The 18236-nt window shown below is 36.3% G+C and overlaps 2 protein-coding genes across 2 annotated transcripts; both read right to left on the bottom strand.

Annotated features, from left to right (window-relative positions):
• Positions 1 to 51: 51 nt before the first annotated feature.
• Positions 52 to 6613, bottom strand: LOC110382163 (facilitated trehalose transporter Tret1). Its single transcript, XM_064041845.1, has 3 exons — positions 6402 to 6613; positions 3801 to 3936; positions 52 to 2345 (listed from the first exon to the last, which is right to left on the bottom strand). Exons 1-3 carry the CDS (start codon positions 6438 to 6440, stop codon positions 1012 to 1014), a joined length of 1509 nt encoding a protein of 502 aa, XP_063897915.1. The 5' UTR covers positions 6441 to 6613; the 3' UTR covers positions 52 to 1011.
• Positions 6614 to 8647: 2034 nt separating this feature from the next.
• Positions 8648 to 16172, bottom strand: LOC110382165 (facilitated trehalose transporter Tret1). Its single transcript, XM_049849634.2, has 3 exons — positions 16057 to 16172; positions 10457 to 10592; positions 8648 to 10324 (listed from the first exon to the last, which is right to left on the bottom strand). The coding sequence occupies exons 1-3, from the start codon at positions 16078 to 16080 to the stop codon at positions 9042 to 9044; spliced, it is 1443 nt and encodes a 480-aa protein (XP_049705591.2). The 5' UTR covers positions 16081 to 16172; the 3' UTR covers positions 8648 to 9041.
• Positions 16173 to 18236: the final 2064 nt, after the last annotated feature.

The raw sequence follows: 18236 nt of genomic DNA, 5'->3' as shown, positions 1-18236 counted from the left end.
TTAGTCAATTTTTGAAAACACAAAAATGAAACACTCAATTCGTTTGAATTGTCCTTTATTCATACATTATTGTCTCAAAGGCACCGTCTTCTTCATCTTAAAGCTAAATTGTAAGTAATTTATGCGATACAAAAATAAATTATATTTACAACTTTTAAGCACCATTTTTTCACATATTTTTAAGTATTTTGAATGAGTATGTATTTTTGGTATATTCCCAATTGCCCCCGGATCAATTGGAATTTAATTCCCGACTGACCATATGATCGCAAAACGTGGGAGTGCACTTTCTTATTTGTACCAAACGAGTAAAGAATATACAATGTACTGCAACAATCACTACTTAGCCATTTCAGGAATGCAGGCTTTAAAAAAAACATTAAGTTACAGTAGCATAGTTGTATGCGCAAACGCCGACTATCGGGCGGCAAGGCGACTAATGAGATTAATCACGGTCCGTGTAATAGTGTCGCATGTATCCATGGCTAAATACCATGAGATATAATACACAGATACGAGTAAACGCTACTTTTGTAGTTTCTATATAGGCTGAACTTGACATGAACACATTAAGAGACTGCTAGGCATCCGGGGCTGCGGGTTGTTCGAAAGAGATACCGCGGCCCTGGTACATAAAAGGCCTATGACGGAACACGACGATTTTAGTCAGTAAGAGTCTGACACTCCCTCACCGCTGCTAACCCACAGCGGGAGGGGTCATTTGATGATTTTACGTCGATAAAAAAGACTGCTAGGCACTTTGTACCTACCAGATTTGTTATAAATTCTGGTAACATTATCTGAAATTGAAGTTGCATTCATTTTGGTGGTGGTAATGGTAAGTCTACCATAAACATAGGTTTGCATCACTATAATTAATTGTCATAATTTTTGTACCTATATGAATGTAATATTACATTAATTGTTCAAATCTCACGATACCTTTCAGTGAATTTTTATAAGGCACTAATTTCACATGTTCTTAACACACAATCATTCTTTTGTTGTCTCTCATACAACAACCGGATTGCTACATCTCCTATCCGTAGTATATGCTCTTAAAGAAGCCAACAATTGCACTGACTTCAACTCCTCGGGAGACAGTGGTCTACCTCTGAACTCATCTTCAATATCCTGAAGAGTCCTATCCTTGGTCTCCGGCAGCAAATACCATACGACCACTAAGCTATACACCATTAAAGACGCATACAAAATATACGTGCCATACAAATCTATAGTACTGAGTAATAAAGGAACAGTTTTGATAGTCACAAATAAATTAGTTGAGTAAAATAACACGCTAATCCCACCAGCTAAGCTTCGGTATTCTAGGGGGAAAATTTCTCCTGCTATGATGAAGCAGAGAGGTAAAGAACCAGTAGCTACTGCAAACATATGTATATGCACTATACTGATGCCTATACTGAACTCATCTGCAGGCATATAGCCATTTTCTTTTGAGTAAGAGTAAGCTGCACTGGCAAGCAAAGCCAAAATGTTGATACACACAGTAACACCTAAAATAGTTCGTCTTTTCACTTTCTGTATCACATACAACGCTGTCGTGTTCGCTATTATCCTATGTACGTCTAATGTAAGTACTAATAGTGGTATATTGCAGTCTTTTCCAACCATTTTCTTAAATAAGTCTATAGGGTATGCTACGAGCATGTTTATGCCACTCCATTGGCCTAGAATATAAATGTGTATCATGATTATGATAGGTTTCAAAAACTCTTTCTTCTTCACTGTCGTTTTGAAATCATCTACTTTGTTTCTGAATTTCTTTATAACGGATTTAGTTTTCCTCATTTCTGCTTTTGCCTCTCTGAGATGTATGCTCGCTTCAATGATTCTTCTAAGTTCCTCTTCTTCTTGATCTCCTCTGAGCCATCTAAATGACTGTTTACAGGCATCATATTTCCCTTTCTCAGCCAGCCAACTCGGTGATTCGGGCGAATAAATAACTATGAACAGATCTACGAAGGATATGCACCCACAAACCAATGCTGTGGTCTGCCAACTAAAGTAGGATCCCAAACAATGGACGGACATCACTGCCATGGCAATTGACACCGATATGGTCATTAGAAACACTCCCCTGTTCTTCGGACTGGTGTATTCTCCCAGCAGGACAGAAGCTAACGATGTGCACATTCCCATACAAAGTCCTTGGAGGAACCTGGCCAGGAGTAGGACGGTGATGTTCGTGGCGAAGTAGATGGCAGCCCAGCCGACCATGAGCGGAACTATGGTGATGAGGTTGGCTGATTTTCGGCCGTATCTGGACATCGTTGTTGGAGCTATGAAGTTGCCGAAGACCAGGGAGATGCCGGGTATTGCCGCTGCAAAGAAACAAGAATCTTACATCAAGGACGAATATAAATTCAAGAACTTTCTTATACGAAAAGTAGGCCAGAAAACTGCTCGATTTTGAGATCCATCTAAGAAGAACATAGAAGGTAGGTAGTAATGGTATTTTCACATCTTTTTTGTATAACACATCAGCTGTTAACGTGAAGTTACTAAGCATAAGCATTTCGTCAGATTTTAATAAATAAAAACTTCTCAATTTTATAAAAAATCTGCGTTTCATGGCTTGAACACCCGTTCACGCCGCCATATCTCATGATAAGGGGTCAAGGAGATCGTAAAGATATGGCAGAAGCGTAATAAACTTTACACATACTGTAACCTGATACTGATTTGTTTATAAACAATTAATACCTTTATCGTTAATTCATTATCTGCGGTTAATATTCCTGGTTAAACCAGTAGGAACCACACCTTTGAGAAACCAATAAGGTATTTCATAATTTCATGGCCGCCATACACTTTGACGAGTTCTTAATGGAGATTCTAAATAATACTCTAACCCAGATTATCATCATCTACTCCTTGTTCCAATTGTATTTCTCCTTCCATACTCTTCTATCTACCGTTATCTCACAAGCTCTTTCTAGCCATGTCGACTTTCACAAAATCCATCCATCGTTTCTTTAGTCCCCTACTATATCCATCCACATTTATACTCATCACCTTCCTCACAACATTATCCTCATTCCTTCGCATCAGATTATATCATAGCTATTTGTACTAACGTTTTTGTGCGACAACCAACACCTTAAACATCCCATTAGCATCAAAACTATGTCCCTAAATGAATAAACTCTTCCATAAATATATCTACATACCCCGAAGATACTAAGTACCTAGGTACCTAAGCTAGGCAGAACGTGACCAGTCTAAGCCCATTGTTCTCAAGTCCAAAACTTACATAACCAAGTCTGCCAAACGGTTTTGTCATGCAAATAAGTATGGCGATTCGTAACGGTCATTGAGTGGGCCTTATGTTCAGCACGTTTTACTTTATGTCAATTGCCCGGCAAAATGGTATGACACAACAGTCACAATTTGACCTACGTGGGTCAAATTGTGACTGTCATCACGGACTTATTTATCGTTGTATAACTGGGCAAAGGTTTTTCAGAACTACGTATTTAAAATAAGTATGTTGCTCGCAACGAATTGCATGATAATTCGTGTTTATCATGGAAAAAGAAGGGAATTCGAGCCTGCCATCAATGACATCGTTAATCTGTCTCAGAGAAGGTCAAGCGAAATGCTTTGCTTCTTCCAAGCTGAAAATCAATTCACACACACACACACAAAATTTCATTCACACCAGTTGCACTTATGGCCGAGACAAGCTCATACTCCTTTCCCGTACCCAAGTTATTTAACATATGCTTTCCACTCCTTTCTTGCAGGCAATCAACTAAATATAATAGTTTACCGACCTATCCAGGAGCCAGAAGTGTCATCAATAGGTATGATGGACCCTGGACTCTTCAGCTGCTGCAGCAAGGCCGTGGTGAACCCCACCACCAGGCCAGAGCCTGCCATGTTCAGGGAAACGCCTGCAGTCACGAAGCACTGGAATTAAAGAAAACATATGATCATTATCAAATGGCCCAAACATATTATGTATAGTAGGTACCCTGGTGGGTAACTATACTTTTGAGCTGTTTGAGGTTGAAACCCTCAGGCCGTGGGGTCCAAGTGCTCAGCTGCTTTATAAAGATTTGCGAAGCGACTTGCTAACACTTCAAGTTACCCAAAGGCTGGTTTTTATATTGGTAAAAAAGTAAGCCTTGCCATCCAACGTGGCAATGCATATGTATTATAATAATATTGAATAGATGTTATATGTGATGATTATCATGGTCAAGAGTAAGTACTTAGTTCAGTTTTCAGGTCAAGAAAAGCATCGGACAGTAGCTGTTTGGCATAATAATGAACTGAACTTATATTGCAAAACTAGTCAGTAATAATATAAGTAGGTAGTTAGAACTCCTCGATAGTCTATGTAATTAAAGATTCCATTTCTTTTAAATTCATCTAGCAACACATTTTATTTTCTTCCCTATTTTCTGAAAACCTGCTTGAACAGAGAATTGGCCTTCTCTTTGCCTAATAAAACAACATCCAGCTTTAGATGATCTGGAATATTTATGTTGGCTCCAGGCCCACTCTCAAATCCTCATTTCGAAAGTCCCAATCTGTGCGATACATAGCAGTGCAGACTGTACGTTAGATAAATATAAAACTACTTTTACGGATTTTATCGCGGTTATATTAATATTCGTTTCGACGTTTCGGATCCTTTACAGCATCCACGGTCATGGGCCGACAGAAGTGTCAGAAATCACTACCTACATACGTTATAATTCAATAAGATAAGGTCTTTATATCAAACAGTATTTCGATTTAACCTCAAGTTGTTACGCCGAATTACATAACGAGGTTAAGCACGTTCCTATAATGTCATTGACATAGGTGAAGATTTTTTTGACGACTTTTTACAATGTACCTAATCGAACACTGATATTATGTTGTGCTACCTGTACTACTAGCTGTGTTCAGCGGTTTCATCTGTCTACCTCTGCATGTGATATAACATGCCCCTCAGAATAATACTACTTCTAGGTAGGTAGGTAGGTAGGTACGCCTTCTGTTTTTAACTGACTTTGCAAAATAGAAAGTTCTCAATTCGACGGTGCACCTATGTAGAAGATACCTAAGTATATTGATTTACGTACTACATCTTTTCATCTTTATCTCCTTCTAGTCTAGTCTAGGTTCCTTTCAAAGTGAAATAAACTCTAGAATGCCTTTTTAACATCAAGTTTACTTCAGATAGCATTTGCATAAGACAAAGTAAGGTATCACTTCAATCAAACTATGATAGGGCCAATAATATTGTCATCAATCATCATTTTCAAAAGCTCGCGTGATTTGCTTGTCATTTCTAAATTGACAATGATTATAAATGACGCCGGTTATAGAATTGTTTTTGTTGTGAAATCATAAATCAGTAGGATTGACGCACCGTGCCACTCTCAATTACTTTTTCTAAGTGTTAATACTTAACTTGTAGGTACTTAAATACATTGTTTAGTTTGTGTGTTTACGTAAACGTGGTAGCCTCAAGAACCACTTATCCGATTGAAAATATATGATACAGGTAACTAAATTCTATGTTGAAAATATTTTTAAACTAGCTTCCCTCCGCGGCTTCGCTCGCGTACAGTTCGATTATACTTATCGCGTTTCCAAGAGAATTCTTTAAAAGTCCGGGATAAAAACTATCCTATGGTCTTTCTCAAGGTCAACTCTATCTCTGTACCAAATTTTATTAAAATCAGTTCAGTGGTTTAGACGTGAAAGCGTAACAGACAGACAGTTACTTTCGCATTAATAGTATTAGTAGGGATGATAAAACTTTTTTTGGAAGACGGTTACAATATTTGTCATTTAGCGATTATCTAAGAGGAAGATTATAAAAATACATAGATATGTATCTAAGTACTTTATGTGACTGTGAAGTTACTGGGAAAGTTAGCATTTATTTTTTAAATTGCAAGATTGTTATTAAATATGAATGATGCAAAAGCAGAGCGTTATGTTTAATAGCAAATATAACCCCTTTGACCTGATACTGTAAGTGAATCATATAAACAGTCCTGCTTTCTCTTATTGTTTTGATTTCAAATAGGTAATGTAAAGTATATTTCATTAAATTAAACAATCCACCCCTATTTTTAGTTTCTCAAACACAATTATTATTATTAAATACACATCTATGGAAGAGTTAACAATTACAAATATAGTAAATTTTTAAGAATATTTATGTCACTTAAAACTACATTTCAAACAATTTATTGATGACCGACATTCATCAGACCACTTAAAATCAATCGACACCAAACTGATCGACAGAATCGACAGAACTCGCACGCATCATTTATTTGTTTACAAAACTATTAAACAAAACAAAACACAACTAGCTAATATACTACATTTAAATATTACCAACAACGAAAAAAAAACAAACCCACCTGCTTTAAAAACGGCGTAATCCATTTTTCAGTCCCCATGGTCACAAAATCATGATAGATTCACAACACATGTCTATTCTCCATGGAACACAGCACATATTTAACTCATTCCCGTCCGATAAGGGTGTACTTACACACTGAACATAACCTAAGTATTGACACAGATGTATCTGGTTTTAATATTGGCAATTCTCATTGGTGTGACCTTGGTCTAACTAGTTCTATTTTGGACTGAACTGTCGATTTAGATTTTGTGTCGCTATTGGTTGGCGTGAGTTTCGTTTGGTGTTTCGGGTTAAGCTGTTTCAGGAAGTTTGTTTTTGGATGGGTGGGGATTTTAAAGTAAAATATGTCGGAAGATTCCAACATGTTACATACAGCTTCATGAAAATACGAGCTTTGAAAGAAGCTTTAAAAGCTCTCAGAGTTTTCCCTGTGTTTTCGATGTGTACTTACGACTGAAGTTTTCAGTTAAAAAAATATGCTATAAGTAAACTGAGCAAAATCATGCCCATACAAAATTATTGTGGCTTTTGTATTATCGCCTAACAGAAACACAATAGCAACATTTTCATTCTGAACTATTCGTTGCTCACAGGTAAAAATAGTCAAAAGTTTTTTGTCCAGTCTACTGATAGAAGACATTAAAAACTGCACATGATACTTACAATCATGTAAATAATCATTTGTAGGTAAATAAACAATCCTGAAAATTCCGTTATCATTGTGGAATCGTACCACATTTCAGTGCCAGGGACCATAATCATAGTGTTAATTATATATTCAGATTAGTGTTAATTATATATTAATTAATTGTTGCAATTAATGAACTTATCTACTTTACAATAAATAAATACCTAATACAAATAATAATCATCCAACACATCGGACTAAGGGAGTGGAAATTATTTTCTTCATCAAATTTTGTCTAGATGATACTTAGGTACATGAACAAATCGTTTCAGGAAGTCTATATAGACAGACTACTTTTTATCCTGGTCTGCGAAATACCTAATTCCCACAGAAGCGATTGTTTTATAAAGAATTAAAACTGCAGCATATTGTAACAAAATTATCCCTGACGACTACAATGTCATGCAATTTAGCATTCGGTGTTCTTTGATCATAACATAATCTCATTATATCAAGATAATCAGTCATTACAATAACCTTTGAAAAAACACCTTTTTCTACGCAACTTGTTATTCAAACAAAATGACTTTTGATAACAATTTCTGGGTCTATAAAACAATTATTGAACTGTAATAAAGTACCCCACACAAACAGTTATAAATCATTAAACGTTAAAATATATCATGTGATCTGATTAGAATGCTAATTTTATTGTATTATTTTTTTGACAAAAGCAAAATTAGTCACAGTCATAACTCATAAGTAATATCTCTTATCAATTATCTATATCACATACCCATCAATTGAACATGTAATTTTACAACAGGAAGTTTTTCAGGCATTTTCTTATTAATCATTCTACTACATTCACTGCTGACTGCTGTCTCCCCAAGCTTTTTTTTTCCGATGGCAAAAATCATCAAATGACCCCTCCCGCTGTGGGTTAGGCCAGACTTTCACTGACTAAAAATCCATCTTGTTTCTTCGTAGGCCTTTTATGCACCCCACTGGCCTCTCACACAGCCCCGGCAGGCCTTGGCCCTGTTGGGCCCTGCTAGGATTGGCTGACGTCTCTTTGAGGAGTGCGTGGCACAACGCGCGCCGCCGAAACGGGTCTATTTGTCTTCCCCAAGGTGCCATAGTGAAGTTTCAGTCAGTATCAGTCTGACACTTGTCTGACATCCCGCTGCGAATTCAGTGTGATCAGGGGCATTTGATGATTTCCCACCATAAAAAGATTGTTACAAAAGTATATCCTTGATATGACATGAAATTTTACGAGGGTTGGCAATGTTTTACTACTACTGTGTAAACAAGGTACGTACAAAGAGGAGTACATAGGGGTTTTACATAAGAAACTATAAGAAGATTGCCTCCATAAGGTGGTCCATAACTAGAAGAAGCATATAAGGGAGTACCTAGGGAGAACATATATGGAAGTACATAGGAATAGCATATAAGGGAGTAAATATAGATAAGAGATGGTGGCAGTATATAGTAATGACAATAAGTAAGATTTCTGTATTTTCATTTATTTCACCTCAAATGTTTTCAACCAAGTCAATCAATTTTTAACCAAGTCTCCCCAGGCTGCGTGCGAAATAAAAACGATGTTGTTTTCAGTACTTTATTTTTTTTGTATAAAAAACAATTAAAAAGAACCTTATAATCAAGATATTTTCTTTTTCTATTAAATAAAGTCAATCACATACTTTTCTGCGAGTCTTTTCTACGTATCTAACCCAAAATCTGTTAGTTCTTTTTATACGTGTCGTCATCGACTTAGTATATTACACTTAAAACTAGTAATTTCTTAAAAAACATCTTATTCTACGCTTTCTATAAATTACGTTTTACGTTAGTTCATCATCTTTTAGTTCTACTTATTTAGGACTTAGTCCAGTCTTCCCACTCAAGCTTTAAAGCACCAAATAAGAGTAATAATTACTATTTGAGTTCACACGACTAGCTGATCAAAAGCATACCTCATCACACTGCCAATAGAGTTCATTTTACCATCATGACTTTTTCTTCTTCATCTCTTTCCATTTTGTCCTCTCTGAACTTACCATAGTTGAAATAATCTTCGATTTCTTGAAGAGTCCTGTCTTTCGTCTCAGGTAGCATGAAGTACAGAGCCAAGAGTGCAAGTCCCATTGCAGTACCAAACACTGCAAAAGTCCCATGGACCTTAAGATTGAGCATGAGGTATGGAGTTACTTGGAGACCAAGCATGACCCCAAGAGATATGAAAGTCCCTGCTACTGCGGATCCTACTCCTCGATGACGGAGAGGGAAAACTTCTCCTAACAAAGCCAAAGGTATCGGAGTACAGCCTAAATTGGCAAGGATGAAGTACAGCACAAAAATGCCAATAGGTATCCAAGGTTTGTCATTTGGTATCACTTCTTCAGCAGCTAAAAAGAGGTAGGTGCAGGCAATCATTATTACTGCGCAAGCAGCGAATCCTGTTGAGAACAGCAGGGTCCTTCGCTTCATGACTTTGACAAGCATCGAGGAACAAACGGCACTGGATGTGATGATTAGATCTATGGCTAAAGTATAGTAGAAGGATTGCGACTTGTTTCCAGTCACTGCGCCGATGATCTGCAACGCGTACGCAGGGAAGATGTGTCTACCACTAGATTCTAACAATATAGTACTGATCAGGATTATAAAAACTGGTTTCAAGAAATCTTTTTGCGTGAACCTTTTGAAAAAATCCCATACACTTTCGCCACACGTACTTTTTTCGTCAATTTTTGATTGCTGACCCATCTGAGCTCTGATTAATTCCTCCAATTCGTTGAAGGATGCTTCTGATTTTCCTCTTAACCAGTAGAAGGAGTTCTCACTTCTTTCGTATTCTCCTCTTGAGGCTAGCCATGCTGGGCTTTCAGGCCATGTATAGACGACGAACAGAGCCAAGAAGTGAGGTATCAGAGCGATTAGGGCTACTGTTCTCCAATGCAGAAAATGCCCTGCAATGTGGACTGACATTCCACCTAAACATACCGAAGCTGTTTTAAGATTAAGGAATACTCCTCTGTATCTTGGGTCTGAATATTCTCCTATGACGATAGCTCCTAAGGAGACGGTGGCTCCAGCTGTCATGCCTCCTAGGATTCTGCCAATCATGAGAGCGGGGATGCCTCGGGCGAGGTATATGCAGAGCCAGCCGATTATTCCTGGTAGGATGACGATGCCGTGAGCTAACCTTCTGCCGTAGAGGTCCATGAGGAAGGAAGAGATGAGGAACCCTGGGATTCCTGAGAGGCCACATGATGATGCTGAAAGAAAAGGGTTACATTAGTATTATGGAATATCACCTTCTATAAGATTTCCTTTATCATCAGGACGTTTTATTTTTGTTCTTTTTGTCCTATACGTAAGTATATGTTCAAGAGTCTCTACTCTCTCACCTAGCCAAGAAGCGGTGTTCAGATCAGCTTTGATAGGAGAGTCAGGTTCCTGCAGGCCTGGCAGCAGGCTGGTGGTGAAGCTGAGCATCATACCCTGGCCTATCATGTTCGTCCACACCGCTGACAGGGTCCATGCCTGCAACAAAAACAAAGTAGTACTCTTCACACCGTCACATCTTAGGTATGATGGTTAACGATTGGAAATTGAATTTGGACATTAGATCTGTATAAATTATGTCTTTCAAAATATTGGGTGTGTCGTTCACATTAAATGAAATGCGTTAATATACTGGTTAGTGTATGTCGATTAACACAAAGAAATAAATAAAAATACGTATAATAAATTTTTCAAACAAAGTAAATAGAATAAAAATTTGCGAAAATAGAACACCATATAAAAGTCAATCATTGCAAACAACTGAAATTCTCCCTTGAAAACTGACAGCTGTCAACTGATCAAAACATTCGATACTCCTGACTTTATCTCTGCTTTACACATGAAGTTGTAAATTATAAAAACGAAAAATGACTCCTGTGGTTAAGCCACTGAATAGATTAGGTTATGTTTTTTACAATTCGCCATAGAATATCACAAAATATATTCGATAGGATTTAATGTGATTGGGAACGACACACCCTGTATAATCGCAAATCAATGGATAGATAGATAGGTTATGGAAATCCACCGTAAGTGAATTTAATTAACGCTTGTTTCCTAGAATTTCTTGTGTAATGTTGAACGGCGTCCAAAGAAAAATGCTACACCATCGTATGAGTAACAGTTGACTTTGATGAAATTAAAACAAACGTGCAATGATTTTCTTTTTTGTCTTCAGCAAATGATATAACTTAGAACTAAGATTAGATGCTTGAAGTTAAGAAATAAAATGCCCTATTTATCTTATCTGAGTTGCATGGTCGTACACATCAGTTACTATCATTTAACTATATTACACACCATAAAACCCGTGTTTGTAGATTATAAAGATGTGTTAGGAAATAGTTTGCTTCCTATAAATGGGGAAATACGGGAAAATGAGGCTGTACACAGTTGCATAGATTAGCTTTATCAGATCAAAACAACTGAATTCCTTTTGTGATCTAAGTTTGTGATAAAGTATTTCATACTAGCTTCTGCCAGCAGTTTCACCCACATCCCGTGGGAGCTACTTCCCGTATCGGGATAAAAAGTAGCTTATAGCCTTCCTCGATAAATGGGCTATCTAACACTGAAAGAATCGGACCAGTAGTTCCTGAGATTAGCGCGTTCAAACAAACAAACAAAGAAACTCTTCAGCTTTATAATATTAGTATAGATGTGCCTACAAATATGTGGGTAGGTAGTGCAGAAGCACTGGATAAACTTTACTAAAATTAAACATGAACAGCCTTACTTATAAACGTGAATTAAATAATAGGTAATACTTAAGGGCTGTTTAAGAAAAATTCACTTGTAGAAAATTGATGCGTCACAAGTGTTAATACTAACTAGTTATTTAATATATTATATAAGATATCTTTTGTATAATAATCTAATTTATATCCGGAGGTGCATTTGAATAATAATTGTATTTTAATAATATTTCATAGTTGCATAATTTTCATGTTTACATACAAATATGTAAGTACCTACAATGCATTACATATTGATTACATCAGTAACGTAAATATGGTTTAATTACAAAAGAAACTTCCACTTGAATGAATTTTAAATAAAAATTAGAAAAATACGTTTTATCAAACAACTCTGATAACACGAGTACAAAACAATAAGCACGTATCTAACAAATACTACAATATCTTGGTGCCATAAATTATTAAAATTAGCAGTCCATAAAACCATAATATACTTACTTGACGAAAATCGCAGAAGATAATCTACTATTGAAAATATTCCATTGTAAAAACAACATGTATTGAAAGTACCAAAATAATAGTGTTCGCTTTGATACGCTTAGCTGCAAAATTACTAAAATCTATTGACACGGTATGAAAAGAGAAATTCATAAACAAACTTTGTTAAGAATTCAGGATTACCTATGTTTTTCACGCTTCGTGAAGGAGTCCTTTACGCAAGTAAATCCATTAAAAATAGCTAGTTCAAGCGTATCTAAGCAGGTAGTGTTATACTTATTGATAACAATGAATTAACATTTACATGGGTGCATGTTATACAATTTATGCACTAATAATTACCGTGATAAATTATTATATTCTCAACCTAATCCCTACTAATATTATAAATGCAAAAGTAACTCTGTCTGTCTGCCTGTCTGTTACGCTTTCACGTCTAAACCACTCAACTGATTTTAATACAATTTGGTACAGAGATAGAGTTGACCATGAGAAAGAGCGTAGGATAGTTTTGATCCCGGACTTTTGAAGAGTTCTCTTGGCAACGCAATATAACCGAACTTGACGTGGGCGAAGCCGCGGGTGAAAGCTAGAATTCATATAATAATTACCGTGATCAAAATATCGTCGTTGCCTAGTGGATAAAGAACCAGCCTCTAAAGTATGAGTGCGTTCGATTCCAGGTCAGGCAAGTACCAATGCAACTTTCCTAAGTTTGTATGTACTTTCTTAGTATATCTTAGACACCAATTACTGTGTTTCGGATGGCACGTTAAACTGTAGGTCCCGACTGTCATTGAACATCCTTGGCAGTCGTTACGGGTAGTCAGAAGCCAGTCAGTTTGACACCAGTCTTACCAAGGGGTATTGGGTAGCCTGGGTAGCTAGGTTGAGGAGGTCAGATAGGCAGTCGCTCCTTGTAAAACACTGGTACTCAACTGCATCCGGTTAGATTGGAGTCCTATCCCAATATAGTTGAGAAAATGATGATGATAATAATTACCGGTAAACCGGACTAGTTACAATATTACGTTTAACTGAAATGAAAAGTATTTGTTAACTGAAAACAATCATTTGTTTTTCTTAATGCTTCCATTCACAAAATGATTAACAATTATAATTACACAGTTTACACTAATTTTGAACTGAGCTGGTTTTTGCTTGATATTTACTATGATAGTAGATTTTTAGGGTTCAATATTCTTAAATATTTAGCTCGTCTCGTGACTTAAAGGCTGGTTGTTACTTTTGGGAAAAGAATTAGCATTGCCAATCTATGTGGCAATATGTGTGCAAGCATTGGGGACCAATTCTATTTATAATTCTAACCAATTATATTAATTTGTGCCCGTTTTTTTTAAAGAAAAAAACTCAAACATTAAAGAGATTTTGGTAAAGTAATGTAGGTATAGTATTCTATTTTTAAGTTAAATTCTAATATTTAAATGGTTTCTTCTGTTATTGTGGAAAAATAAATAAAGATTACATAGTAAAATAATATGGTGTAGCTTTTTGAATATTTTTTGATACGTAGCACTCACACGGGTGCATCGATCAGAATTCATTAAAATCAGCTAAGCTATTTTATCGTGAAAGAGTGACAGACGAATAACAGGAAAACTCATTTTTACAAGTCGGTTAACAAAAGGTGTGGTTCCGTGTAAGACTAAACGCTTATTGCGTCATTACTTAATTACAAAACCTTGACAAAGACCAGAAAAACTGAATAAAAATTAATGATTAAGAAGAAAATGAAATGATTCGCCCGTAATAGCAACCTGACATTGATGAACTTAACATAGATTCGTTTTTGTTACAAAATATTTGGTTTGTCTTAGAGTACGCGCAAACTAAAAACTTTTAGTCGGCCGACTGTCGGTTCGAAGGTAGGAAAAAATCATCATCATCTTCGGCTTCCAGTCTAACCGGATGCAGCTGAGTAGTATAATCGGCAAGGATATTGAGCTCTGACCTTCACCTGCGCAGAAGTGATTTATTGGTTTATTGCCTTAAGTGTACAGTGCGCAAAGCGATCCCCACTCTTCCGCTGAGAGCTCATTATCCGTGCCGATAACTATACCAGTGTTATACTTACAAGGAAGGTTTTTAGGTAGGAAAAAAACATTTTTAATTAAATCGTGAATTCAATCAAATTTTTTAGTCAGACAGTTCAGTTAGAACAAATACCTGATCATTATTATGACGTGTGTACTTCCATTAATCTTCATATTAATTTAAAAGCTGAAATCATAAATCGGCCGACTAAAAGTTTCTAGTGTGCGCACGCTCTTACTGTAATTGTGTAATTTGTAGTGTAAACAGACATACTTTTAAGATTGCTATGGTCCTATATCCCTGACATAGATTTCGTTCCATAGTTTATCAAAATACCAGAAATGTATGAACATAAATGATGATTGCACAGGATTTTCAAGATCTTCATGCATGAAAAATAATAAACTTTGAAGTCTGTATAAAATAGGTGAGCTTACTTCATTATACAATTACTCTAGTTACTTAAATGCCTTTTATTTTTTATTAAAATACTTAGCTCCAAAATCACTCTATTTATTGTCTATTGTTCTTATTCTAAAGATATTGCTTTTTTGCAAATATTATTATGCTAACTTCCGCAAGTGGTTTTAACTGTCGTTCTATGGGACCTATTCCGTGCAAACGGATAAAAGTAAAAATAGGCTCCAGCCTTCCTAAATAAATGGGGTTTCTAACACTGAAATAATTTTCTGGTATCAGTGTGTTCAAGCTAACAGACAAGCTTTTCAGAAACTGATTCTTTATGGGTTTAATTTTACTATTCATAGAAAGGAACCTAGCTAGCAAGCTGAAAGCTAGTAGGGACTCATACCTATAAGTAGGTACATAAAATACCAAATAAATACCATTGTACAACCTTAACCTTTCATATAAAAAAATATGTAATAAGCGTTTATTATTTATGTTCTTATACAGGTTTATAGATACACGTTTTTTGCTTGGCCGATACTTATTTACAATTTAGAGGCAGACTTGTCTCCACAATTTTAAATTCCAACAAAATTCAATATTGTACAGCCATTTCATAGCTATGTAATTCCTGCTGTTGCGCTTCATTATTTGTATAACCTTGTAAATAATTCTTATTTTTGTTGTTAATAAAGAATGATGTTTAAAAAAATAAGAAAGTTATTCACTTTTGGAAAATTAGCGACGATTTTTCATCAAATTTCAGCACCACCAATTTGTATTTATTATTTTTGGCAGGTTTCACATTTTTTTCAAGTAGGCCCCGGTTTTTTTATTACTATTTAAGTATTTCTTTATTATTACATTCACATGTTTAAGTAACACTTTACAAATAAAAAACAAAAAACTACAACCATATCCCCTTTTTATTTTACTGTCTAAAAATACCTACCTAAAAAGGTTGTTTTTAAATAACCAAACATTTTGAAAACACAAACACAATATTCACTTCACACAAAAACTTTGTAGTTAATAAATAACAAAAAGACCTGTTTAAATAAAACTACTTTTACGAATTTTATCTTAGTCATATAACTATTATTTAATCCCTATTATTTCGGATCCACAGCATCCACGGTCAAGAGCAGACCAGAGAAATAATATTAAGATTATAGATATAAAATCAGTAAAAATAGTTTTAATTAAGTACCTAAATATTCGCTTAATTAGTTTTATTTAAATACCTAAATATTCGCGTAAGTGTCAAAAATTAAAAAGATTACCTGTCTTACGAAAGGCGATACCATTGTGAGTCGCGAACAGTCACTAACAGTAGCAGTCGTACTGTTGCACTCAGTAATGTACAATACTGATACAATTCAGCTTATTATGCGATAAACAGAGCCCTTTATTGTCGTTTATTACTGTTGTAATTCTTTAGTTTGTACGTTTGTTAACTAATCTTTGTAACCGATAAATGTTTTGGATTTTTGTTTATTTTCAAAGTCAAATCTTTTTGGCAGTTCAGTAATATAAATTATACGTTATTGACTACCATGTTTGGCCTGCGGTTTCACCCGCGACCCTTTGGAACTACTGTCTGTAAGGGGATAAGATATAGCCAATCTATATCATTCGGGGACAGTGTAGCCATAGATGATGCACTATTAAATAACGCAACAGTGTGATTTAAAAAAAAAAATAGGGTTTAAACAAAAAAAAAAGTGTTTCCTCTTTATTATATGTCTAGACCGCAGATTCACTCGCCGAATAATTTTATCTGTGTCTAATCTCTATAACACATATTTTACACAAATAAATATAAGGAACGTGACACTTTGGATTTCAAGAAACAACTAACCGCATTATATGAAACTTTGCAAGGAAACAGAGGGACCGTAAAATTAAAAGGCGCGGGTGAAGCCGCAGAAAATAGCTAGTTCTTCATAATTTATCTGTCTCCATGTGTGTACATTTCTAAATAAACTTCCAGAAGAGTGCCGACTGTACAGATAATATTTAGGTAATCCTGTCATTAGTTCATAATATTAAGTATTAGTAATATGTAGTAGACAGTAGTATTAGTTTATCATAATAAGTTTATTCGTCTTATCGTGTTGAATTTTGTTCTAAGTAGGTACCTATCAATTATTATGTTCATCACTATCTTACAAAATAATAAAGAAAAGAGGAATCATCAATATTTTTTTAGGCTCTGAAACCACTGAACCGAATAGAAAAATTCATCCACAGTTGGAAAGCTACACTCTTCTCGAGTAACATAGGCTATATTGTATCAAGGTACGGGCAGCAGTTTCCACGGGACGTGGGTGAAACTGCGGGAAAACGGCTAGCAAGTCATATATCAATCCGGAAGTAACACAGTCCCTCTACTACATGAACACGTGGATAACGTAAATCTACTTACGTGGTCAACCTGTAACTATAAGGCTGAAATTCCATCATATTCGAGAGACGCGTCTCGGCAGAAAGATAGTCATACGTTGGAATGTATCCTTTTCCTGGTAGTATTCCCCCTTTGGATAAGGTCTCTTTTCGAGACATGCAGAGAGCGACTAACAAGTGACGCGAGCCCATTCTGTAACGCCTGAATTTGCACGCCTGACGTAGCCGGTCGAAAGTCGGTCGACCGCATACGACAGTCGCGTGACTCGAAGGCGAAACTTTATTAATGGCGGTCAAGCCGAGTTCTAGAGATGAGCCGTAATATAGTGCACTAGCATTTGCGCAGACACAGGTGCACTCCCTATTCCTTCACTCTCATAGTCCTAAGGGTCGGCAATCCGACACGACCGGAGAGAGATCACGCGCAGGACCGACGTTTACGTGCTCTCTGCTGCACGGGTGTATCAATCACCAACTTTCAGACTCCGGGTTTCTTTGTGAAAGTTTCTTAGACCCACAGAGCGATTTCAGCCTGCCCCGAGAATCGAACCCGAGACACATTATTTACTAACTAAAGAATTGTATTAATGACGCTTATAATTTCAGAGAAAGAGGAATGGTGTGATCGGAGTTACGTAATTACAATGACATCGCCATTATCTACACGCAGAACAGTTTACTGATCAAACACTATTAATTCTTGACCAACAGTGATTGATGAATGAATCTCCAACACGAGTGTCAAGGTTCGAAATCTGGGAACTACCATCTGTCTAGTTTTACCTCACAATGGGGTGCACTAAATCGTTGGTCTAGTTGTCGCGTAGCACGGCTGCTGTGCACGAGGTCTCCGGTTCGATGCTCGGGACGGGTCTAAATCGTTTTGTGGGTTTTGGAAACTTTCATATAGCAACCCGGTGTCTGGAAGTTGGCGGTGTTACACCCCTGTGCCTGGGAGGGCTCGTGTCGTCGGCGTCCTGCTAGCCAATAGTTGTTACAATTCCACGCCAGAGGCCGTCAGGCGGATTTGAGAAAATTCTGTCACCAGGGCTTGTTA

The sequence above is a fragment of the Helicoverpa armigera genome, chromosome 26 (genome assembly GCF_030705265.1).
Source record: "Helicoverpa armigera isolate CAAS_96S chromosome 26, ASM3070526v1, whole genome shotgun sequence".
Classification (NCBI taxonomy): Eukaryota; Metazoa; Arthropoda; class Insecta; order Lepidoptera; family Noctuidae; genus Helicoverpa; species Helicoverpa armigera.
Note: the sequence above shows the minus strand (reverse complement) of the source record. Positions and strands in the feature narration are given on the sequence as shown.